We start from the raw sequence: 24,623 nt of genomic DNA, 5'->3' as shown, positions 1-24,623 counted from the left end.
TTAATGTATGTCTGGAACTTTAACCGTGATTATACTGCTAAATGCGTTGTTCATGAATGTCTCTTTGGTAAGTTTGCCAGAAGAAGTACTCTGGCGTTCTAAAAAATAGGTATATAAATATATAGCAAAGAGACAGACAAGACAAAAAAAAAAGATTCTAGCATAATATATACTGTAATCGCGGCACTGAAGAGGAACTAGTACAAATAGAAATCATCGAAAAAGAAGAATTAGCAAAAAAAAATAAAAAAACAGGAACCATCGAAGATCTTAAAGAGGGCAGTAACGTATCCAATTTCGTCAGTGTGTGAAGTGAAATAGCTGAACCTAAATATCGATATGAGTAGAAAAAATTCCAAAAAATTAAAAGTGTATTACTTACCAGTAAAGTTAACCCACTTTCAAAAGGATTTGTCAGAAATTTTGGTATCCCTACATGCCAAATCATTTAAAGCAAGTCTAATGGGCGAATCACAGGCAGGTCATAATAGGAAGTCCGATGATCCTGAAACGCATTCATATCCAAAATTGTCACAGAGACAATTGACCTATATCTTCGATTCAAACATAAGAGCGGTTGCCAATCATCCTTCCCTCTTGGTGGACCACTATATGCCTCGGCAACTTTTGCGAATGGAACCTACAGAAAGCTCGATTGCTGGCAGTCACAAGTTTCAAGTTCTCAATCAACTAATTAATTCGATACGCTTTAGGGACAAAGCAGACACACCCAAGGAAGTTATAAAATGTGCCATCATTGCACATAGCATAAAGGAACTAGATCTCTTAGAGGGTCTAGTATTGGGGAAAAAATTTAGAATCAAGAGACTTTCTGGTACATCACTTTATAACGAGAAGCACAAATTTTCGACTTTAATTACGGATGAACCCACCACAAATAAAGACGGAACCCCGAATTCCTTGAGTAGTACAAGCTCCAACTCGAATTCGACATCGTATACGGGTTATTCCAAGGACGACTATGATTACTCGGTGAAGAGGAACCTCAAAAAAAGAAAACTCAACACTGATGATTGGTTGTTTTTAGCAACTACCAAGCACCTCAAGCATGACCAATGTCTCCTAGCTAACTATGATTTGGATATGATTATCAGTTTCGACCCAATGTTGGAAATTAATTTGCCCGCCCTGCAGTTATTGAAGAACAACACCAATAAGAACATCCCAATAATAAAGCTGCTTGTGCAAAATTCTCCAGATCACTACTTATTAGATCCTGAAATAAAAAATTCAAATACAGAATCTGCTTATCTGAATAATAGCGATCATGATGATGATGATCAGGAATATAATGAAATCAAATCGTCATTACTTTATTTTTTGCAGGCAAGAAATGCAAAAGTGGAGAACTATGACATTGATTATACCAAGCTGGTACAGTATTGCTTAGACGGGAGAGATTTTAATAGCTTTTTGCCGACTTTGGATTTGATGACGTTGGATAAGACTTCAAAAAACTTCAGCGGTTCTGAATTTTGGCAAGCTCAGTTAACTAAATTGCATTACTCTGCTGCAAAATTGCCTCTTTGGGACAGCCCGTTGGATATCAAAAGCTATCAGATGGAATTAATGCACAGAGCGGTTATAAGATTAAGGAACATACAGGATGAATATACAGAAGGTACTACTCCACTGAATGAGAAACGGTTCAAAGAAAATCAACGGCAAAACAAACTGGATGCAATAAAACATTCTGTTGGCCTTACGTTTAAAAGAAAGCAGGAACTAGAAAAGTCTATCAATGATTCTGAAAAAAGGTATAAGCATGCCATGACAGAATCCACCAACCTAGACAACAAAATGAATGCTTTGGTCAAAAATAAGTTGGAATTAGAAAACTTCAGGAAACTATGCCCAGAAACGATCTCATCGGAGCAGTATTTAGAAAAAGAATCTGCATTAACAGCCAGGTTGAACCAATATACGGAAACATACGTAACGCTTTCTGGTAAATTAGAAGCACTTGAAGAGGCAAATGCAGAAAAAGCAAAGCACAATGATGAATTGCGTTCCAAGTATCAGGTGGAATCTTCAAAAGCTGCAGAATCAGCCCAAACTGTGAAAGCTCTACAAGATTCGACGAAATCTCTAGAAAATGAAGTGAATGGTCCATTGACTAAATTCTCCACAGAAAGTTTGGAGAAAAAACTGGAGTGCTTGCAACATCACTTTCAATCTCTCAAAGCAAGAAACAAATTTTTGAGAAACTACGTAAACTCAATGAATCGACAGTACGACTTAAAAAACAAAAACAACGTTCAGGTGGAAAAAAGTGCTGCAACCGGCACGCGGTTCAGATCGACAAGATCAAATACTCCTAATTATACCTAATTGTGGCCTCCCTGGAAGAATAAACTATATAATTCAGACAAAATTTATATACTTTTCTCTCATCATTTAAACCAATATTACATAGATTTACGTTTCAAAAAAAATAAACGTATATAAAACCTAGGAAACTTTGAAAACCCCATAATTGTTTGTGTAATAATCACTTTTACTTCCAAAATCACTTTCATGGGTTATTCTTTTCAACATCGGCTACATAAGTACTAGCCGGCCGCATCGGGCTTTTTTTTTGATTGAAAAATTGTTATACTTTCAATTGGCATATAAATAAAACCCTCAATATGTTGCCCCAACCTTCAGAGCCATTTCGCATCTTCCTTACTGTGTAAGTAGACCAGCTTCTGAAGAAATATTTCTCGTCTAGCAATGAGTGAAGTATTAAATAAATCAGTATTAAGTAGTGGATGGTATGGCACGGCAGTCCGCTTACTGGGGGAAGACTGCGATTTTAAACGGTTCTTGATTCTCACCATAAGTGAATTAAGAAGAGGCGTATATGATTACCTCACAGATACCCCATGGTACAACATGCTGAAGGACTATCTGTTTGTCACCTTTTGCTACAAACTTTTAAGTAACCTTCTTTACCTGTTGAAGGTTTATGGACCGGTAAGACTAGCAGTAAGAACATATGGGCATATCTCTAGAGCATTATTCCGTTGGTTGCTGGACTCACCATTTTTGAAGGGAAGCGTAGAAAAAGAAGTTTCAAAAGTCAAACAATCAATTGAAGACGAGCTGATCAGATCCGACTCACAACTAATGAATTTCCCGCAGTTACCATCCGATGGGCTACCTCAGGATGATGTCGTTGAAGAACTGAACAAGTTGAATGACTTAATACCACATACGCAGTGGAAAGAAGGTAAGGTCTCTGGTGCCGTTTATCATGGTGGCGATGATTTGATTCATTTGCAAACAATTGCATATGAAAAATACTGCGTTGCCAACCAGTTACATCCTGATGTCTTTCCTGCCGTACGTAAGATGGAATCCGAAGTGGTATCGATGGTTTTGAGAATGTTCAACGCGCCCAGCGGTGCAGGCTGCGGCACAACAACTTCTGGTGGTACCGAATCTTTGCTTTTAGCTTGTTTAAGCGCCAAAATGTATGCTCTTCACCATCGTGGAATTACCGAGCCAGAAATCATTGCCCCTATAACCGCTCATGCTGGATTTGACAAAGCTGCCTATTACTTCGGCATGAAACTACGCCATGTTCAATTGGACCCCACGACTTACCAAGTGGACTTAAAAGAAGTAAGGAAATTCATCAACAAAAATACAGTTTTACTAGTTGGTTCAGCTCCAAACTTCCCCCACGGTATCGCTGATGACATCGAAGGCTTGGGGAAGATAGCGCAAAAATATAAGCTACCTTTACACGTCGACAGTTGCCTGGGTTCCTTCATTGTTTCATTCATGGAAAAGGCTGGTTACAAAAATCTACCATTTCTCGACTTTAGAGTTCCAGGCGTCACTTCGATATCATGTGACACTCACAAGTACGGGTTTGCTCCAAAGGGTTCGTCAGTTATAATGTATAGAAACAGCGATTTGAGAATGCATCAATACTACGTTAATCCTGCGTGGACGGGTGGATTATATGGCTCTCCCACACTAGCAGGATCAAGACCAGGCGCCATCGTTGTAGGTTGTTGGGCCACTATGGTTAACATGGGTGAGAATGGATACATTGAATCCTGCCAAGAAATAGTCGGAGCTGCAATGAAATTCAAGAGATTCATTCTAGAAAACATTCCAGACTTGAAAATCATGGGTGACCCCAAATATTCAGTTGTTTCATTCTCGTCTAGGACCCTGAATATACATGAACTATCCGACAAGTTGGCCAAGAAAGGTTGGCATTTCAATGCTTTACAAAAACCTGTCGCCTTACACATGGCCTTCACAAGATTGAACGCCAACGTGGTGGACGAGATCTGCGAAATTTTGCGCACCACTGTGCAAGAGTTAAAGAGAGAATCAGACTCCAAGCCCTCCCCAGACGGAACTAGCGCTCTATATGGTGTCGCCGGGAGCGTCAAGACCGCTGGCGTTGCCGACAAATTGATTGTTGGATTTCTAGACGCGCTATACAAGTTGGGCCCGGGGGAGGATGCTGATGCTACATAACTACATAGGACCAAACCCTTTACGTAACTGTAAAAACCATTGTGCAATGAAATAATAGTAGTATTAGATCTTCTGTCACGGGCGACGACTAGTGTCGCCTTCCTTAAATTGTCTGACCAAAGGGGCCGAGTCGCTTCACGAGGGGATGAGAAGGGAAAAAAGAAGGGAAAAACTAAACTTATATAACGCAGGAGTTTCATTTGGTCGCCACTACCGAATCATTAGAGGCCACAAGTAGGAGCGCTAAAGACCTGAATTTGTTATTTGTTGTTTTAAGGATAAAATAGACGATCCTGATACAAATAAATCCTTTCTTTCACGATTGTCTCAAAATTTTGTTTCTAACGAAAGTTAACGTGAGATAGCTTAAGTCACCAATTTTCTTCCTTCTTCCCTCTTTCCCCTAATTATTCTTCGTTAGTTCGTTTTTATTCATAGATTCTTCTCAAAAGAATTCAGGAAGACAAAAAGAAAGAATTCAATACTCATTACCTAATAGATAAAGGAGCAAAGTTTCACTATACTGGCACTATCCTTCTAACTCATAGTTTTGGAAATCCTCCACGAATACGGAAAAGATCATATTTTAGAGTATTTGCTACGATCTCACAACTTTTGTTGCTGAAGCTTTATCAACTTCTCGCAACATCGCTCACAAGTCGTTCCTTTTTAGACCAACTCCGCCTATCATCACTTTTGTTTTCGGTAACCTAAAATCCAGAATAGCCATAGGTATCTGCATAGGACTGTTGTCGAGCTTATTCCCGTCATACCATATTTCTAGCACCCTAAACTTTTTAGTCTTATTTTAGAACAGCTGGTGCCTCGTTTTTCCGCATTGAGCGCATTTTTTCATAGCCTCTATTCGAAAAGAGAACATTTTTTTCAAAGGGAAATCTAAGTTGCCTGCACGAAGAAGAAGAAGACAAGGGTTCATAAACACACAGCATTTGCCTCGTTTTTTCTGTTCTTCCATTACGCCCAATATACTTAAACACAATATATTAAGACTTTTGTCCACAAAACTCGGGTACAACCGTTCATCCTTCGCACGCTATGTCTAAGAATAGCAGCATGAATAATAATAACAGGTCGCAAGAATCAAACAACATGTACGTACAAACCACTGGAGGTGGTAAGAACACTCCGAAGCAAATTCACGTTGCGCACAGACGTTCTCAAAGTGAATTGACTAATTTGATGATTGAACAGTTCACTTTGCAAAAACAACTGGAACAAGTCCAGGCACAACAACAACAATTAATAGCCCAGCAGCAGCAACTGGCGCAACAAACAGGTCAATACCTTTCAGGGAATTCTGGTTCAGGGAATCATTTTACTCCGCAGCCTCCTCAGCCACATTACAACTCGAACAGTAATTCGCCCAATATGAGTGCAAGTGGCAGCAGAAGTAGAACTCACTCCAGGAACAACTCCGGATATTATCATGGTTCTCATGATAACAATGGCAACAACAATCCTGGATCTAACTCACACAGGAAGACCAGTTCACAATCCAGTATTTACGGTCATTCCAGAAGACATTCTTTAGGTCTAAATGAAGCTAAAAAGGCTGCCGCTGAAGAACAGGCTAAAAGGATATCTGGCGGTGAGGCAGGCGTGACTGTGAAAATAGATTCTGTTCAGCCGGATAACAGTTCAGGTTCCACCGCAGAGCAATCTGAATTCAAATTTCCCCCACCACCTAGTACCAATCAGGGACACCGCCGCGCAACTTCAAATCTATCGCCACCCTCTTTTAAATTTCCCCCAAATTCTCACGGTGACAATGACGATGAATTCATAGCTACTTCTTCGACGCATCGCCGTTCAAAGACAAGAAACAATGAATATTCACCAGGCATCAATTCTAACTGGAGAAATCAATCCCAGCAGTCTCAACAGCAGCTCTCTCCTTTTCGTCACAGAGGTTCCAATTCAAGGGATTATAATTCTTTCAACACTTTAGAACCACCCGCAATATTTCAACAGGGCCACAAACACCGTGCTTCTAATTCATCTGTCCATAGTTTTAGCTCTCAGGGCAACAACAATGGTGGTGGTGGTGGACGTAAATCCCTATTTGCTCCTTATCTCCCCCAAGCTAATATTCCAGAGTTAATTCAGGAAGGAAGATTGGTAGCTGGTATTTTAAGAGTTAACAAGAAAAACAGATCCGATGCTTGGGTTTCTACAGATGGTGCCCTTGACGCCGACATCTACATTTGCGGTTCCAAAGACCGTAATAGAGCCCTCGAAGGTGATTTAGTCGCGGTTGAGTTATTAGTCGTAGATGACGTTTGGGAATCAAAGAAAGAAAAGGAAGAAAAGAAAAGGAGGAAAGATGCTTCTATGCAACATGATATAATTCCTTTGAATAGCAGTGACGACTACCACAACGATGCATCCGCCACTGCCGCAACAAGCAATAATTTTCTATCTTCTCCTTCCTCATCTGACTCTCTAAACAGAGACGATTCGTCCGTCAGAAGAAATAGATCATCAACAATCAATAACGATAGTGATGCTTTATCATCTCCTACTAAAACGGGAGTAAAGAGAAGAAGTTCGTTGAAACAACGTCCAACTCAAAAGAAAAATGACGATGTTGAAGTTGAAGGCCAGTCCTTGTTGTTAGTTGAGGAGGAGGAGATTAATGATAAGTACAAGCCTCTTTACGCGGGCCATGTCGTTGCCGTTTTGGATCGTATCCCCGGTCAATTATTTAGTGGGACACTGGGATTATTGAGACCATCTCAACAAGCTAACAATGACAATAATAAACCACCACAGAGCCCAAAGATTGCCTGGTTCAAGCCTACTGATAAGAAGGTTCCACTAATCGCAATTCCAACAGAATTGGCCCCGAAGGACTTTGTAGAGAATGCAGATAAATATTCAGAGAAACTATTTGTTGCTTCTATCAAACGTTGGCCAATCACATCTTTGCATCCGTTTGGTATTTTGGTTTCTGAACTTGGGGATATCCACGATCCAAATACTGAAATTGATTCTATTTTAAGAGATAATAATTTCCTTTCAAATGAATACTTGGACCAAAAAAATCCGCAAAAAGAAAAGTCAAGCTTCCAACCGCTACCACTGACAGTTGAAAGTTTGGAAAATAGAAAGAATTTCACAGACGCTAATGAATACAATATCCTTGCGATTTCAGAACTTGGATGGGTCTCGGAATTCGCATTGCATGTTAAAAATAATGGGGATGGGACTCTAGAGCTAGGCTGTCACATTGTTGATGTAACTAGTCATATTGAAGAAGGCTCCTCTGTTGATAGACGTGCAAGAAAGAGGTCATCCGCGGTATTTATGCCCCAGAAACTTGTCAATTTGTTGCCACAATCTTTCAATGATGAACTATCACTCGCACCTGGTAAGGAATCTGCCACTATATCTGTCGTATATACTCTAGATTCTTCTACATTGAGAATTAAAACTACTTGGGTAGGCGAATCCATAATCTCTCCATTGAGTGTCCTATCTTTGGAACAATTGAACGAAAAGTTATCAATCGGAAACTCTGATAGTTACCTTTCTTCCGTACAGGAAATCGCAAGATCATTTTATGCTAGGAGAATAAATGATCCTGAAGCCAAATTGCTTCCTACACTCTCACTACTGGAAAGTTCAGATGACGAAAAGGTCAAAGTTGACTTGAACATCTTAGACAGAACTCTAGGTTTTGTTGTCATAAATGAAATCAAAAGAAAAGTTAATGCGACTGTGGCAGAGAGAATCTATACCAAGCTTGGTGACTTGGCCCTTTTAAGAAGACAAATGCAGCCCATTGCAACCAAGATGGCATCATTCAGGAAGAAAATTCAAAACTTCGGCTATGATTTTGATGTCAGTACGGCCGATGAATTAATTAAAGCAGTTTTAAAAATTAAAGATGATGATGTAAGAGTTGGAATTGAAATTCTACTGTTTAAGACTATGCCAAGAGCCAGATACTTTATTGCCGGGAAAGTTGATCCAGACCAATATGGTCATTATGCTTTAAACCTACCTATTTACACGCATTTCACAGCACCAATGAGAAGATATGCTGACCATGTGGTTCACAGGCAGTTGAAATCTGTTATTCACGATGTTCCGTATACTGAAGATATGGAGGCTTTGAAGATTACATCTGAGTACTGTAATTTCAAGAAAGACTGTGCTTACCAAGCCCAGGAACAAGCCATTCACCTACTGCTATGTAAAACAATCAACGACATGGGTAACACTACAGGTCAATTGTTAACGGTTGCCACTGTGTTACAAGTCTACGAGTCTTCCTTTGATGTTTTTATCCCAGAATTTGGCATTGAAAAAAGGGTTCATGGTGACCAACTACCATTGATCAAAGCTGAGTTCGACGGCACCAATCGTGTTTTAGAATTGCATTGGCAGCCTGGCGTGGACAGCGCCACCTTTATTCCACCTGATGAGAAAAATCCAAAATCCTATAGGAATTCCATCAAGAACAAATTCAGATCTACAGCCGCTGAAATTGCTAACATTGAACTCGATAAAGAAGCTGAGGCGCAATCACTGATCAGCGATCCACTAAGTAGGGAACTTAGCGACTTGCATCTAACGGTACCAAGCTTAAGGTTACCGTCTGCGGGCAATACCAAGCAGAATGCTCTGGATAAATTCATTTCTACTACTGAAACGAGAATCGAAAATGATAATTATATACAAGAAATACACGAACTGCAAAAGATCCCTATTTTATTGAGAGCTGAAATAGGGATGGCTTTGCCATGTTTAACCGTCCGTGCATTAAATCCATTTATGAGGAGAGAATAGTCTCTTATCAAGAAATTGCGTCACTACTGTTTTTTTTGCTCACTTTGTTATTTGTAATTGTGCTTCATTCCCCGCCTCCTATTCCTCTGTCTTTGCTTCCTGCAAACATCAACAACTGCATGACTTTGTACTTCTTCACTTAACAAACGTTTCGGTAAGGTATGGGTATGATCTGAACTTTTCAATTCGACCTCTCTAAAGCAGATGTTTTTTTCCCAAATACTCGAAACAATAATGAAGCCCCGTTTTTAAATTTTACACTTTCACATTTTTTATATTGTCTTTTGTTATTTATACTCTTCTATATTAAATTTATTCCGTTACTGAAATGGTTCGCACTTTGCTGTTTTTGGTTAAGAAAAGAGTGCTTCTAACTGTTTTTCTTTATTGGCGTTCTCTTTATGTGCTGGGTAATTTTTGCTAAACACGAATACTGAAAATAATAGCGAAATCATCGTCGAGCTATGTCATCTTATTTCAAGCACTGTTGTTCAATCATCAGGAGAAGACACCGCATAAGTGAAGATAGATAAAAAACGGCTTAAAGCGTTCAATCTGAAGGCAAGTATTAGCAGACATTTCCAAAGTTTGTGTACTATTCATTGCTGTTTTTGCGGAAGAGCAAAGTAGTTTTTTTTCAGGCAGGAACTTCACGATTCAAAAAGTGCACTCATTATGTTCGAACAGTTAGCAGTCTTTACTCCTCAAGGTCAGGTACTTTACCAGTATAATTGTTTAGGAAAAAGATTTTCCGAGGTACAGATAAATAGCTTTATATCGCAGCTAATTACATCCCCAGTAACTAAAAAAGAAAGTGTTGCAAATGCAAATACAAACGGATTTGATTTCAATCTTCTTACAATCAACAACGAATTTAAAAATTCAAATTCATTTTATGCGCTATTTTATTTGAATAAGCAGCCAGAGTTATATTTTGTAGTCACTTTTGCCGAGCAGACTTTAGAATTAAATCAAGAAACCCAACAAACACTATCACTAGCGCTAAAGCTTTGGAACTCACTACATTTAAGTGAGTCCATTCAGAAAAACCTTAAGGGTCACAATGAAAAGAACGAGCACAATTATATCGATGTTCTCCAAGGGCTTAAGGAGGATCTAGATAAATTTGATCAATATTTTGCGATAAAATATGAAGAGTCAATAAAACAAGGGCCGATTAATTCAAATGACGCGGCCACGAATGAATTGGTATCACAATCTTATAATAAAAGTACCAAAAAGAAGCTGAAGGATACTAAAAATAGAAAGCAAAGTTCAGGAAATGTTGGTAGTGGAAGAAAATGGGGTCGTGATGGTGGGATGCTCGATGAAATGAATCATGAAGACGCCGCCAAGTTAGATTTCTCATCGTCTAACAGTTACAGCAGTAGCCAAGTAGCTTTAGACAGCACTATAAATAAAGATTCCTTTGGCGATAGAACAGAAGGCGGCGACTTCTTAATCAAAGAAATTGATGATCTTTTATCATCCCACAAAGATGAGATTATAAGCGAGAAGGAATCTAAGAATTCTGGATATGTTAACACAGCGTTTGGATTTTTGCAAAAACACGTTTTAGGAAATAAAACCATTAGTGAGAATGATTTGAAAACTGTATTAGACAAATTGAAACAACAACTGATAACTAAAAATGTGGCTCCAGAGGCGGCTGATTATTTAATCCAACAAGTGTCTCGTGATCTTGTCGGCTCAAAAACTGCCAATTGGACTAGTGTTGAAAACACTGCTCGTGAATCCTTGACGAAGGCATTAACCCAAATATTAACGCCTGGTGTATCTGTTGATCTCTTACGTGAAATCCAAAGTAAAAGAAGCAAAAAGGACTCTGAAGGTAAAAGTGATCCATACGTATTCTCCATAGTGGGTGTTAATGGTGTTGGTAAATCGACGAACCTTTCGAAACTAGCGTTCTGGTTATTACAGAATAATTTCAAAGTTTTAATCGTTGCCTGCGATACGTTCAGATCTGGTGCAGTTGAACAACTTAGGGTCCATGTTGAAAATTTAGCACAACTTATGGATGATTCACACGTACGTGGCGTTAAGAACAAAAGGGGCAAAAGTGGTAATGATTATGTTGAATTATTTGAGGCCGGTTATGGTGGCTCTGACTTGGTGACCAAAATTGCCAAGCAAGCTATCAAGTATTCTCGTGATCAAAATTTTGATATAGTGTTAATGGACACTGCCGGAAGAAGACACAACGATCCTACGCTAATGTCACCATTGAAATCATTTGCCGATCAGGCACAGCCAGATAAAATCATTATGGTTGGAGAAGCTTTGGTAGGTACAGATTCTGTTCAGCAAGCCAAAAACTTCAACGATGCTTTCGGGAAGGGGAGAAACCTTGATTTTTTTATTATTTCCAAGTGTGACACAGTTGGTGAAATGCTGGGTACTATGGTAAATATGGTCTATGCAACAGGAATTCCTATATTGTTTGTTGGTGTGGGACAAACCTATACAGATCTAAGGACACTAAGCGTTAAATGGGCTGTTAATACGTTAATGTCCTGAAGATCGCAGGATTGTTACATATGTATTTACTATAAAAATATTATTTAAGGACATAAAGATGTCTTCATTCTAGTATATTGATGCGATGTCTTCTATAATTGCAGTTTATTTACCAAACAATGTTTAATAAAAAGCTACAAGAATAAATCCACGGCCAGTAAAGTACGTCGCCATTATCCGGTTTATGCAAATTACACTCTTACTCCTTCGTTTTGGTAATATCGCCAAAAGGAGTGGCATCAGTTGGAGTTTCTCTAGCGTCTATGATTTTGAAGTCCTCTGAAAAGTTGACATGTCCTGAGACGGGGACAACAGTCTCCACCTTTATTTCCGGCATATTCGGCTCCGGACCATCTTTGATAGAATCTATGAAAGTGTCTTCCGAATGCCCCAGAATACAGTGTAAAATAACCTGTGCACCTGGCTTCGATAAAACTAAACTATTTTCCTTACAAAAAGAAGCCGCCACACAATCAGGGCACCCATCACTACACGGACACTCTTCTATTCTTTTTAAACTGGATTCTATTATATCATCAATGTGTTCAAATGCTTTGATAGACAAGCCAGATCCATATTTACCACCCTTTGAATCGTAGAATATTAACCTAGCAGGCCGCCTTCGCTTAGTTTGACGTTCTGCAAATTCCTTTTCCGGAGCTTTACATTCGGTTTGTATCTCGTCCACACCTGTCACTATAAATCGTGGGAGCATACCCATAATTGCATGTTGAGCCCCATGAATAGCTCCTGCTACATTCAATTGCTTCTTCTGGCAAACCTCCAGGGCATATTTTGGCATATCTATCCAAAATCCTTTAGAATTGATTAAGACAGGAGGATTATGGGTTTCAATTGCATCGATAATCCTCTTATACTTGTCAATTTTAAAAAAACCAAACACAATAATGGTAGTTTTGATCTTACCAAAATATACAGGAACATCGCTACTTTTCAAAGAGCGTATCAACTCAATCTCTTGCGGATCAACGTCTGTGAAATCTCTTTGGCTAGTAACCCAGTCAACATCTACTCTTTGCACTTTAGCATACTTTTCATCTGGATTGAACTCTTTTACAAGGTATGGATAACCCTGGTGAATAAATATACCACCATCATATAAGGTAAAACTCGTCCTGGATGCTTCTATTTCTTCTATTACTATATTTCTTCCATTGGTTATATCAACTACGGCAAATTGATCCTCTTCGCCTCCTCTTAGAGATACGCGCTTCGACGGCCATGGTAAAAATACATTACTGGCATGGTATCCATCTTGGTTGTGATGTAAGAGTTCTACACAAATTTTGCGAAGATGGGATTCGGCAAAATATTGCTTATCACGCTCAAAATTAATTGGGAGTTCAAATGCAGCACATTGTATATGCCCCTCCAAAATCAGAATGTTATCGAAATCTAGAACTAATTCTTGAAAAGATTCGAAATTATTGACATCTAGGAGAGACTCCGGATGAGCAACGTAATGTTGATCTACGGGCGAGTCACTTGCAACCACAAGCGTTAACGAATCATTGTTCCTTCTGCCAGCTCTACCACTTTGCTGATGAAAATTCGCCATAGATAAGGGAAATCCACACATTAGGACTGCGTCTAGCCCACCAATATCGATACCAAGTTCCAAAGCATTGGTAGATATGACAGCTTTCAAATTTCCGTGAAACATTTCACGTTCTATTCTACGTCTATCGGAAGTAGAATAGCCACCTCTGTAAGACATGACTTCAGTTATCAGATCCTCTCGCCCAGTTTCAATAAAAATATTACGCACTTCTTTCATCAACAGTTCACAAACACGACGAACGTAACAAAATGCTATGGTCCTAACGTTGTTCAATATTAATTGAACTAATATCTTTGCACTTTCTCGAATAAAATTCTCACGTTTACGTTCGTGTTGAGATAAAGTCGGAGGGTTCCATACCACTAGATGTTTAGCGCCTGTAGGTGAACCGTCCTCATGTATCAGAGTAACTTCGTCAATGCCAAACATATCCTTCATGTGCTGTACGGGAGACTTTAGAGTGGCTGAACATGATATAAATTGCATTTTATTGTTTTCGTAGAAGCAATGGCATAGTCTTAGCAAACGTCTCATTACTAGTGCAACATGTGACCCAAATAAACCCTTGTATATGTGTAATTCATCGACCACTACTAGTTTTAGGTGATACAGAAAGTGCCTCCAATTTGCATGATTTGGCAAAACACTAGTATGTATCATATCGGGATTGGTAAATATTATTCTGGCGTTTTTTCGAATATAAGCTCTTTCGCTTGGTTCAGTATCCCCATCATACGTGTCAACCACAGTATGCTTTAGCTCCGGGATTTTTGAAAGTATTACTTTGAAGGCCCTTTTTTGATCTTGAGCTAAAGCCTTCGTTGGAAAGATATACATGAATGTCGATTCTGGATCCTTCAAAAGAAGATCGACAGCCACTAATTGATAGATCAGCGATTTACCTGAAGAAGTCGAGGTTGTGATAATGACATTTTCTCCTCGATGAAGGGCATTTATCGCATCTGCCTGATGACTGTAAAAGCGATCATGCTCCAAAGCCTGATATACTTCTGCCGCAAGTTCAAAACTAACATTTTTATACGCAGCTGTTCTCGATGGTATGATAAAGCAGTGTTTTATCTGAGATGTATAGAACTCGGCACCCTTTAATTTGGCAATCATTTGAGGGATTGTAGTTACCGCTGCATCACTGAAGTGATCCAAGGAATTCTCATTACCTTCTTGCTTGGCCTTCATCATTGCCTCAATAGGATCCTCATAATCTCTCTCCTTTGGAATATATTTCTGGGCTAGTTTTGTTAATTCGACAAATGGATCAAGTCCAGCTTTCTCCTTTTCGAGGATGAACTCTTTAAGCCTGGACTTGAAAAGAGTTTCTCTCTTCGAAATCATTCGCTTCATTTCTTCTGTTGTGTAAGTGGGCATTTTGACCTGAGAAAACTTATCACTTGCAGACCATGAACGTTGCATTGTGCCATCTACGAACTCAAATATAAGTATCTGAGTGGACTTTTCATGCCGATTTTGATCTTCGACATCTTTAAGTTCATATATATCATTCTCCTTCTGTTGAAAACCTCCATTGTTGAAGTCAAAAGTTTTTGTTTCAGTATAAATTTGATTCTCGTCGATATACTTAAAAACGCAATCCCTTGGCATAAGAGCCATAACTCTAGCTAGATCTTCCTTGGTAACGCTTCTTTTTAAAGTAGTTTTTATGGGATCACAAAGCGTTTTGAAGGTAGGTACAACATGCTTTCTACAAATTAGAAAGGTGTAGAGCGTATTGAGGCGGAAAAAAAAGTGTTCAAAGTTTCTAAAGGCATCACTCTTTCTGCTTTCTTCACCAGCTAGTTTTAACTTCTTCTTGGAAGGTTCCTCTTGCATTCCTTTTCAAAATTGAGCATGTTTTTTCTATTCTTCTAAACCGTCTGATTATGTGAAACGATACTACATAATTGCAATTATGAAAATAAAAAAGTACCTTGTTCCTTTAAGAAAAAATATAAACTTGAAAAGCCAGAATAATAGCAAAGTAAAAGCGAAGAGTCTTCAAAAGAAAAGTAAAAAGCATCGAAGAAAAAACAATAATCCAAGGCCAGACATAACAGCATGCCTTTTTCCTCTGAGCAATTCACTACTAAGCTAAGTACACTTGAAGACTCCCAAGAATCTATTTCCAGCGCTTCGAAATGGTTGCTTCTGCAGTATAGAGACGCTCCAAAGGTAGCAGAGACATGGAAAGAGTACATGTTACGGACTAGTGTAAACACAAGAAGAAAACTGCTGGGTCTTTATCTAATGAATCATGTTGTTCAACAGGCTAAAGGCCAAAAAATCATTCAATTTCAAGATTCCTTTGGGAAAGTAGCAGCCGAAGTATTAGGAAGAATTAACCAAGAATTCCCTAGGGACCTGAAAAAGAAGTTATCAAGAGTTGTTAATATCCTAAAAGAAAGAAATATTTTTTCCAAGCAAGTCGTCAAGGACATAGAGAGAAACCTTAAAAGCGAAAGCTCACCAGTCGAAGCATTAGTCTTACCCCAGAAATTAAAGGATTTTGCTAAGGACTATGAAAAATTGACCAAAATGCATCATAATGTTCGCGCTATGAAAATCAGATTAGACAAGTCAGCAGATGAATTGGATCCTTCAAGTTCTGTGTACGAGGAAAACTTCAAGACTATCAGTAAGATTGGAAGTATGGCTAGAGATGTTATAAATGAATCTATCCATAAAAGACAGAGTGGCATCCAAAAATTGCAAAGTGCTCTAGATGATGAGAAAAAGTATCTTGATGAGGAACAGAGTATGTTGAGTGAAATAGAGTTCGTTTTATCCGCGAAAGATCCGTCCAGATTAAATAAAAACGTCGACGAAGACAATATCATTCCTACATATGAAGTTGGTGACGGTGACGATGATGACGATGACAATGATGATGATGACAATAATGATGACGATGACAATAACGACGATGACGATGACGATGACGGCAAAAATAACGGCGATGAGTCCGACGGCAACAGTTATGGGCTTGGTAATATCGACACAATGGAGGAGAAGAATGAAGGTGCGGATAAAACGAATAGTGAACATAAAAACTCCATAGACATTTCTGGTGACGTTAATTCTGATCTGAAAAGAACATATGATATGATAGGCCACGACGACTCTAATAAAATACCTGAGAAAAAGCCTCATCTTGATTCAAAAGCATATGAAGATAGTATTTTTAGCGATGAAGGCGGCCATTATGAGTTAGATATGGAAAGCCATGGCGTTCAGGCTGACGAAGATGCAAATGGAAATTCTGAAGGGGTTTCCTCTAGTATACAAGACTTGTTAAGTAAGCTCGCAAATTAATGAGCTAGTTAAGTAAGCAAAAGAATTAAGGAGGAAAATTGTATCAATAACATAGTAATCTTTCAACTCCAGCCTTTTTTATAATAATTTTGTCTCCTCCATAAAGGAGCAAGTATTCGGAATATACGATTACATATACAGTACGCTATATAGAATATGAATCACCGATGCTTTTTACTATATCATCATGCAAGCTTTTACTCTGATCCTCTTCGAGGCCCATAATTTCCTGCACTAACACTTCAAGAGATTTCAGACCAAATTCAGCCTGAGTTCTTCTCCCTATCCTGTACGATATGACCTCTCCATCAGTATCCGATTTCTCTTCTAACTTAGCTATATATTCACGCTTTTCTAAAGTCTTTATCAGATCCTCAATGGGGGTGTTTAGTATAGGAATTTTCGAACCATCACTTGGAATGCCAAATGTCTCTAGATATTTGATTAACTCTTGATGCAAGATGTTGTTCTTAGAGAAGAAGATAACGCATAAAACAACGCTTAATACCCCTTTATAAACAAGATCTTGATCTGTACTGAGCTTGCTTTCTAAGGTATTGGTACTTTCCAATCCTATGTCATCCCCAACATACTCTCCGTTCACTATCAGCTGGTCATAAGTGCGAACGCTCTGTAAAAGTTTGAAGTCGTCTAAATTTTTTAAGTATGGAGCATTGTTCAACAAAATAAATCTCTGGGCCCTATGTCCCAGGGGTTCATCTATTGACTTATTCGTGTTATTGTTGCTACTATTACCGCCAGTGCTGATATTATTCTTTGATGGCAACCCTATTAATTGAAAGCCATATACGTTATCTAGTATAGCATTTATGTCCATAAACATTACACCAAACGAAAGCTTAACTGCATTCTCCTCTTGAGCAGTGTCGTGTATGACAGATAGTAGTTTATTTCTTGTTATTATGGAGTTTTGGGACTCTGCCCTCGATAAAACATATCTAACCGCTTTTCTGGCAACAGGATTCTCTCTAATGATCCTGAGTACGGCTAAATCCCCCGTCGAATCTGTATCGGTATCATTATCTGTGGAACTCATACTATTCGGAATGCGATCTCAGTCAAAGGAACTTCTTCTTAAATATCAAGAAGTATCCTTCTGAACAGTGAGGCGCTGCTCCTACTGCAATTTTTCTTTCACGGATTTCGCGTTGCATGACAGGGCCTGCACGCAATAGTGCCATGCTTGAGTGAAAGTCCTCTTAAATGGTCCAAGATACCACGCCAAGAAATTGCTTTGTATCCCTAAGGTGCTACAAAACATCAACGCACGTTTCTATATGAAAGATTTATAAATATCAAAAGTAGCTTATTAATGACATCTAAGACGGGGTTCAGTATTCCAATCTACCTGCAACGTAAGACCAAAATGATTCTGCAAATTGCTTCTGTTCCATCGATTCACACCCGCCTCTGATAGCCAAATAACATCTTCCGTCTAGTGGAATAACCCATTCTTTGGGGTTTCCGCCGGCCATTCTCCCCCCCGCTTCTTCGAGGATACACCAACCAGCGCATACATCCCACGCCCAGCAGCCCCCTTCCCAGTAAGCATCAAGCATACCGCTAGCCACGTAGCATATGTTCATAGCCGCACTTCCTACACTTCTGAACCCATGAACAAAGGCACCGGACTCACTAAGTAAATTTCTGTAAGTATCGATTTTCTTGTCAAAGTTTCCTTGCGAGCCTTCGGTTCTTTCTGAACCTCCTTCTAAAGCGATTAATGATTTCTGCAGAATTAGTGTTCTTTCAGTCACCTCTATCTCTTGATTGTTTAAGAAAGCTCCGTTGCCTTTAGAGGCATGGAAAAGTTGGTTCAAATGAGGATTGAAAACCGCACCAACCACAGGCTTCCCCATTTCTGCTAAACCTAGCGATGTACAACTAAAAGGATAACCATGAATAAAATTAGTAGTGCCATCAATAGGATCCACAATGAATGTTGGATCGTTGCTTATTTTAGTGACTCCCTCTACATATGACTCTTCGCCGATAAATTTAAAATTAGGGTATTTGCCAGCTAATTCTGCCTTGATTATGGATTCAATATTTTTGTCTAATACTGTGACTAAGTCTACACCGTTAGATTTATCATCGTAGGATCGGAAATTGGTTCCGGTATGAGATTTTACTAGGGGTCCTATTTTTCTTAAAAGCAGCTCAGTAAATGTGTTTTCCACGTTTTTCAGTTCTTGCATCGTTAACACCATCTTTCTAAGTGCATATGTTTCCTTTCAGCCACTGAACTGTGACTCTGCTTACTCTTTTCGTAGTTACAGCAATTTTTTTTAAGTATTTCATGCATAATGCAATTAGGTACATTGCGATATCTTTACTCGGAACACTGTCATCCTCTATTAAAAAATGACATTTTAAGGGGATAAGACTGGAGTGCTTGGTAATGGTTGAGCATTACCATTTCCGCGTTCCTGAAGAAATTTCACTCGCTGACTGAACCTACAGTGGAAGGCTTGTGTGATTGCGTTTGCCTTACCCATTTTCACCCTACGGTACCAAATGAGATGCGCAAAGTTAGCTATGTGACTACCCCGCAAGGAACCTATAGTTGGCCCAATAAGCTATCGTAAGTTATAGCGATAAAGGAACACATATGCTAGTGATGCAAGTTTGGTGTAGTCGATAACAGAAACTCAGTAACGTTTTACTCGGACGCAGCATATAGGCGCAGCCATCATGTCGAGGATTATTTTCCGTTCTATACATACCTCGAGAATATTATTGCATGATGCAAGAATCAAACTAACATTTTTCTCAAAACCCAATTGTGGATTATGCGATCAAGCAAAGGAAGTGGTAGATGATGTTTTTGAAAGAAAAGAGTTTCATGATAAGGGAATTTTGCTTGAGATAGTCAATATAAATGATCGAAGAAACGCAAAATGGTGGAAGGAATACTGCTTCGATATCCCGGTACTTCATATTGAAAAAGTGGATGACCCTAGATCTTGCACAAAAATTCTGCATTTTCTTGAAGAGGAAGATATTAGTAACAAAATAAGAAGACTGCAATCCAAATGATGTAAATTGCTTGATCTCCTGGTGCTTTCCTAGAGTTACAACACTGTAAATAGTTATAAGCTATGAATATATATGTACCTTGAAGACTACATTTACGCTAGTGCTTAATACGCATACTGTTGATGCGGAGACAAAAAGGAATGTATTCATATAAGACTCCTTTAAAGTTTTATCTTCGTTTACTTTCTCCTTCTTTTCTTGCTTATTTTTAATGGCTGATCTTCGTCTTCAACTAATAGTAATTTTTTTCTTGAAGAAATTGGAGGTCTCATATTGTTCGATCCCTTTTTAATTTTTCCTCTTATTGGTTTAATTTGAATAGGAGAAGGGTTGGTTAGCTCTAAATCGTCATTTGGAGACGAAGAAAGATCAAACTCATCGTTGAATTTCGATGTTTCTTTGGATGATTCTGTTCTTACTGACTTGCCTATATGATCGGTTCTAGGATGCCTTGTTGCAGGAGGATTTACTTTTGCAGAGATATTAGGAAAATATTCCGACCTTGCATCACCTTTCTTAGGTGAATCCAATGGTTTTGTAGATTTCTGTGTATCCCTTTCTTTAGACTCAACTCTTTTGTGGTTTTTGACCTCCACCAGCTCTTTAATTTTCTCTTCTAATTCACTCTTTTGTAATTGTACTTTCTGCTGTAAATTTTTGGTGAGTTCTTCCAAATTTTCGAGATTATCTTGTAACTCTAACTTTTCAGCCGTTATATCTTGCTTTTCCGATTTCAAGACTATTACTTGTTGCTTCAAAGTTTTTATATCACTCAGTGACTCTTCAACGCCAATTTCCTTTTTGTCTAAGCAACTTTTCAAGTATCTATTTTGTTCTTCAAGCTCTAACTCATGGGCCTTCAACTGTACGACCTCGACATTTAGCTTTTGTAGTTGCTCGTTGTTTTTTTGAAAGGCTTCCAACTTTGTCGAATGGTCCCTTTGTGCGTTTTCCTTGAATTCTACCAGCTGATGAATCCTTTGTTTCAAAGTATCGTTTTCGGACGTTAGTGCCTTCACAATTTCATTTTGGGAAGATATTTTATTCTCGTAATTTGATTTTGTTGAGATGTTCAAATTGTTTATTTTATCGAGCTGATCTTGAGCTTTCTTCAATTCATCAGAAAGGCCCTCATTTCTTTCGATCAAACTTTGTTCGCTACCAGAAATTTGTGATATTTCTATGTTCTTTGCTTCCAATTTTTTAACAAGATCTTCATATTGTGCTTCTTTTGTACCGAGAGAGCTGATGATCTGGTTCTTTTGTGAAGATAAAGTCGACCGTTCGCTTTCCAAGTGCTTTATTCTTTCTTCGTATTCGTCCGACCGAATTATTTCCGCCTTATATTCCTTCAGCAAGTTTTCCAAACCTAAGTAATTCTTAGCTGCTTGAGACGAATCATCAAGTAGGTCCTGCTTTGTATTTTTTATTTCAGCCATCAAAACAGTTTCAATATTCTTCGATGATGCTAAATTTTCCTTTTGTACCCCTGCGACAAGTTCTTTTTGCTTAATGCCCAGTTCAGTAAGCGTTTCTGTCATTTTATCTTCACCAGATGTCATTTTTAGTTGTAGATTTTCCTTGAACTGTTCATATTGCTGCTTTAGGATAGTCTCTGTATGACTACTCAACTCTACGGTGGTGTCCTTCAATCTCACGTTAAAAGTATCTCCCGCAACGCTTAAGTGTTCCTGTAACTTCTCCTCAAATAAAGCGTGAATTTTTTCTTCAAATCTGGTAAACTGCAGTAAATGGTGTGCCTTATCTTCTGAAAAGAATTCTCCAATGCTTTTAATCATTTCCTCCCTATTTTTTTCTATTTCGTGTACTAACGAACAGTTTTTGATTTTTTCCTCACTCAACTGGCCCGAGCAATCATCTAACTCTCTTTTTAGATATTCTATCTCTTTGCCCCTTTTCATTAACTCAGTATCTGCCTCCTTTTTATGTTTTCCTACCTCTTTTATTGTTCCGTTCAAGTTTTCAATGGTTGTTTTAAACCCGCTTATCCTTCTCTGATATAGTTGGTGGTTCTGTTTTAAATCCTTTAGTTTGACATCCTGATTATTTTTATGACTTGTCAACGTAGTAATCCTTTCCTGAAGAGTTTCTAACCAGGATTTATATTTCCCGACCTTCTCATTAATTTTGCTAGAGTCAGAAACATATGATTGTAGTCGAATTTTCAATTTGGCATTATCCTGTTGCTGCTTTTGCAGCTCTTGCTTCAAGTTGGAACATATTCTTTGAGTGTTTGTAAAAGCTTCTAGAAGGACATCATTTGAAGATGTGTTGGAGGTATCAAGTGGTGCGTGCAAGATGGGCTTGCTATTTGTTAAGGCGTATTCATGAATTTTGCTATCTTTGAGCGTTGTCTCCGAATCGTTAGGATCCCCGTGACCTCCCTTTGTTTCCTTTTCCACACCTTCGCTCACTTCCCTTACTTCTGTAATCTCAAAATCTTCATCAGTATCATTTTCATTCGTGACGCCGCCATTGCTTAAAGCTCTGTTATTACGATCCGCAGTCGTTAGGCTCTTCGGGGAGCTTGTATTCATCCTGTCGTCAGGGTAGCTACAACTTCTCTGATTAAGTTCCACATTCGTGACAACCTCTCGCCCAGTAGAAGTTTTGTTAGGTTTTTTGAACGCATCATCTCCCTCCATGGAAGGATCAGCCTCGAGACAATCGACAGAAGTGTCAACGTCACTGTTTAAGGAAGGTCCAGACTCTGTATCCCTGACTCTCAATTTTGCAAAGATGTTTGGTCGAGGTTTAAAGCCCATTGAACTATCTCTAAAAAAGTTCGACATTTTGCTAAAAGTTTAGCCGCCGAAGATTTTTTTGTTGTCTGCAACTCTTGAAAATAAAAATCACTCACCGTACCTCTGAAGAAAATGACAGTATTCAACTAAATTTCAAAGGTTTGCAATTATCTTTTGAGGCGGCTTAATTCAGTGGCGGGACCTAACATGTTGTTTTCTCTATTGCCTTGCCCTTTACTTTAAATGAAAGCTACCGTTTCAAAAAGCGACAGCGCGGCTGAAAGCGTTTCCCACGAAAACTATTCCATTAAAATGAAAAATAATCGAAACGAGTCAACCTTTGTGACAGTTGCTTTTAGTTAAGAGTTCCGCATCTCATTCCCAATTCCCAATTCCCATTTTAAACCATATTAATCTGGTGTAGGAAACAGCAAGCAATCGTATTGAAATTAATACATGTTCTTTTTTACTTGGAAAACAACCTCTCTGGCCACTTATTAAAGTAAATGAAGTTTCTTTTTTAGTTAGTACCTTACGGGCGCCCGCCTTAGAATATTATCGTGAACAATGACAGGACGAAGTGAAGCAATCATGCAGCACGCTCGACATATACTGCTATATATATATTCCGTGTTATCGGTGATGTTTCTACAATTGATCATTCATTGATGTATAAAGTACTGAAAAGATAGGAACAACTTATTTATTATTATCACAAAAATACTTCGTCCGCCGGTTACACAATTTCGTTGTTTATCACTAGGAAGGTAGCCAGATAATACTATAGTTTAGAGTTCCCTAAAAGAACAGTACAGCACGGGAAAATCAAAGAACCTCTAAAAGGTAATCTTTTTTGAATTTCACTAAGAACTCTCCCAAAAATTATAATTTATTAAAAATTCTGCTTTCTTTAATTGTTGCAAGGGCAGAATAAAAATTAGGATATTGTGAAAAATGAACATGAACAGACTTTCGTTCATTAGAACACCCTTCAGCATAGCTGCGAAATGGAGGGTAGAAGATGTTTTTCTTCTCATCATTATGATAGTATTAAACTATCCCGTTTATTACCAACAACCGTTCGAACGCCAATTTTACATTAATGACCTCACCATATCACATCCTTATGCAACCACTCAACGTGTCGATAATAACATGCTTTTCATTTATAGTTTTGTTGTTCCCTTTCTGGCAATATTAATAATTGGTTCCATTTTGGCTGATAGAAGACACTTGGTATTTATTTTGTACACGTCTCTTTTGGGCCTATCACTCGCCTGGTTTAGTACCAGTTTTTTTACAAACTTTATCAAAAATTGGATAGGAAGATTGAGACCTGATTTTCTAGATCGTTGCCAACCTATTGAAGGCCTGCCATTGGACACTTATTTTACTGCAAAGAAAGTGTGCACTACTGAAAATCATGAACGGTTATTAGACGGGTTCAGAACAACTCCGTCAGGACATTCAAGTGAGAGCTTCGCAGGATTGGGTTATTTGTATTTTTGGTTATGTGGCCAACTTTTGACCGAATCACCACTGGTACCTTTGTGGAGGAAAATGGTGTCCTTTTTACCGCTTTTAGGAGCTGCACTAATAGCTCTCTCCAGAACGCAGGACTACAGACATCATTTTGTCGATGTAATTTTAGGATCCATACTGGGTTATATAATGGCGAACTTTTTCTACAGAAGAACTTTCCCATCTATTGATGACCCTCTTCCGTTCAAACCATTGATGGATGATTCAGATGTCACTTTGGAAGAAGTGTTAGGTCATCAGAGAATTTCTGATGAAGAGCTACATGCTTTATCCGATGAAGGTATCTAAGAATAAAAATATATACTGAATTATAGCACAGGAACTCAATATATGCCTATTTTTCGGCACAGAAGATTGATGATACTTCAATAGACGCCATGATTTCTCTTCTTTCGAATGGTCATTCGTGAACAGCCACTTGTTAACATCACATTGCACGAATTTGTTAAAAGTCCACTATTTATCTTAAAGCTGAGACAGTGAAG

General features: G+C 38.5%; 11 protein-coding genes across 11 annotated transcripts; 7 read left to right on the top strand and 4 right to left on the bottom strand.

Annotated features, from left to right (window-relative positions):
• Nucleotides 1–339: 339 nt before the first annotated feature.
• Nucleotides 340–2,352, top strand: HDA2 (Hda2p; the record flags this gene model as incomplete). Its single annotated transcript, XM_056227069.1, has 1 exon — nt 340–2,352. The coding sequence occupies one exon, from the start codon at nt 340–342 to the stop codon at nt 2,350–2,352; it is 2,013 nt and encodes a 670-aa protein (XP_056086927.1).
• Nucleotides 2,353–2,736: 384 nt separating this feature from the next.
• On the top strand, nt 2,737–4,506 carry DPL1 (sphinganine-1-phosphate aldolase DPL1; the record flags this gene model as incomplete). Its single annotated transcript, XM_056227068.1, has 1 exon — nt 2,737–4,506. One exon carries the CDS (start codon nt 2,737–2,739, stop codon nt 4,504–4,506), a length of 1,770 nt encoding a protein of 589 aa, XP_056086926.1.
• Nucleotides 4,507–5,562: 1,056 nt separating this feature from the next.
• SSD1 (mRNA-binding translational repressor SSD1) lies at nt 5,563–9,321 on the top strand (the record flags this gene model as incomplete). Its single annotated transcript, XM_056227067.1, has 1 exon — nt 5,563–9,321. The coding sequence occupies one exon, from the start codon at nt 5,563–5,565 to the stop codon at nt 9,319–9,321; it is 3,759 nt and encodes a 1,252-aa protein (XP_056086925.1).
• Nucleotides 9,322–9,996: 675 nt separating this feature from the next.
• On the top strand, nt 9,997–11,862 carry SRP101 (Signal recognition particle receptor subunit alpha; the record flags this gene model as incomplete). The annotated part of the gene is made up of 1 exon (XM_056227066.1): nt 9,997–11,862. The coding sequence occupies one exon, from the start codon at nt 9,997–9,999 to the stop codon at nt 11,860–11,862; it is 1,866 nt and encodes a 621-aa protein (XP_056086924.1).
• Nucleotides 11,863–12,061: 199 nt separating this feature from the next.
• HRQ1 (ATP-dependent 3'-5' DNA helicase) lies at nt 12,062–15,292 on the bottom strand (the record flags this gene model as incomplete). Its single annotated transcript, XM_056227065.1, has 1 exon — nt 12,062–15,292. One exon carries the CDS (start codon nt 15,290–15,292, stop codon nt 12,062–12,064), a length of 3,231 nt encoding a protein of 1,076 aa, XP_056086923.1.
• A 225-nt stretch (nt 15,293–15,517) lies between these two features.
• Nucleotides 15,518–16,771, top strand: RTT103 (Rtt103p; the record flags this gene model as incomplete). Its single annotated transcript, XM_056227064.1, has 1 exon — nt 15,518–16,771. One exon carries the CDS (start codon nt 15,518–15,520, stop codon nt 16,769–16,771), a length of 1,254 nt encoding a protein of 417 aa, XP_056086922.1.
• A 145-nt stretch (nt 16,772–16,916) lies between these two features.
• On the bottom strand, nt 16,917–17,828 carry NSE3 (Smc5-Smc6 complex subunit NSE3; the record flags this gene model as incomplete). Its single annotated transcript, XM_056227063.1, has 1 exon — nt 16,917–17,828. The coding sequence occupies one exon, from the start codon at nt 17,826–17,828 to the stop codon at nt 16,917–16,919; it is 912 nt and encodes a 303-aa protein (XP_056086921.1).
• Nucleotides 17,829–18,123: 295 nt separating this feature from the next.
• Nucleotides 18,124–19,002, bottom strand: INM2 (inositol monophosphate 1-phosphatase INM2; the record flags this gene model as incomplete). The annotated part of the gene is made up of 1 exon (XM_056227062.1): nt 18,124–19,002. One exon carries the CDS (start codon nt 19,000–19,002, stop codon nt 18,124–18,126), a length of 879 nt encoding a protein of 292 aa, XP_056086920.1.
• Nucleotides 19,003–19,486: 484 nt separating this feature from the next.
• On the top strand, nt 19,487–19,831 carry MGP12 (Mgp12p; the record flags this gene model as incomplete). The annotated part of the gene is made up of 1 exon (XM_056227061.1): nt 19,487–19,831. One exon carries the CDS (start codon nt 19,487–19,489, stop codon nt 19,829–19,831), a length of 345 nt encoding a protein of 114 aa, XP_056086919.1.
• Nucleotides 19,832–20,010: 179 nt separating this feature from the next.
• Nucleotides 20,011–22,644, bottom strand: ZIP1 (Zip1p; the record flags this gene model as incomplete). Its single annotated transcript, XM_056227059.1, has 1 exon — nt 20,011–22,644. One exon carries the CDS (start codon nt 22,642–22,644, stop codon nt 20,011–20,013), a length of 2,634 nt encoding a protein of 877 aa, XP_056086918.1.
• A 912-nt stretch (nt 22,645–23,556) lies between these two features.
• On the top strand, nt 23,557–24,426 carry DPP1 (bifunctional diacylglycerol diphosphate phosphatase/phosphatidate phosphatase; the record flags this gene model as incomplete). Its single annotated transcript, XM_056227058.1, has 1 exon — nt 23,557–24,426. The coding sequence occupies one exon, from the start codon at nt 23,557–23,559 to the stop codon at nt 24,424–24,426; it is 870 nt and encodes a 289-aa protein (XP_056086917.1).
• Nucleotides 24,427–24,623: the final 197 nt, after the last annotated feature.

The sequence above is a fragment of the Saccharomyces kudriavzevii genome (assembly GCF_947243775.1).
Source record: "Saccharomyces kudriavzevii IFO 1802 strain IFO1802 genome assembly, chromosome: 4".
Taxonomy (NCBI): Eukaryota; Fungi; Ascomycota; class Saccharomycetes; order Saccharomycetales; family Saccharomycetaceae; genus Saccharomyces; species Saccharomyces kudriavzevii.
Note: the sequence above shows the minus strand (reverse complement) of the source record. Positions and strands in the feature narration are given on the sequence as shown.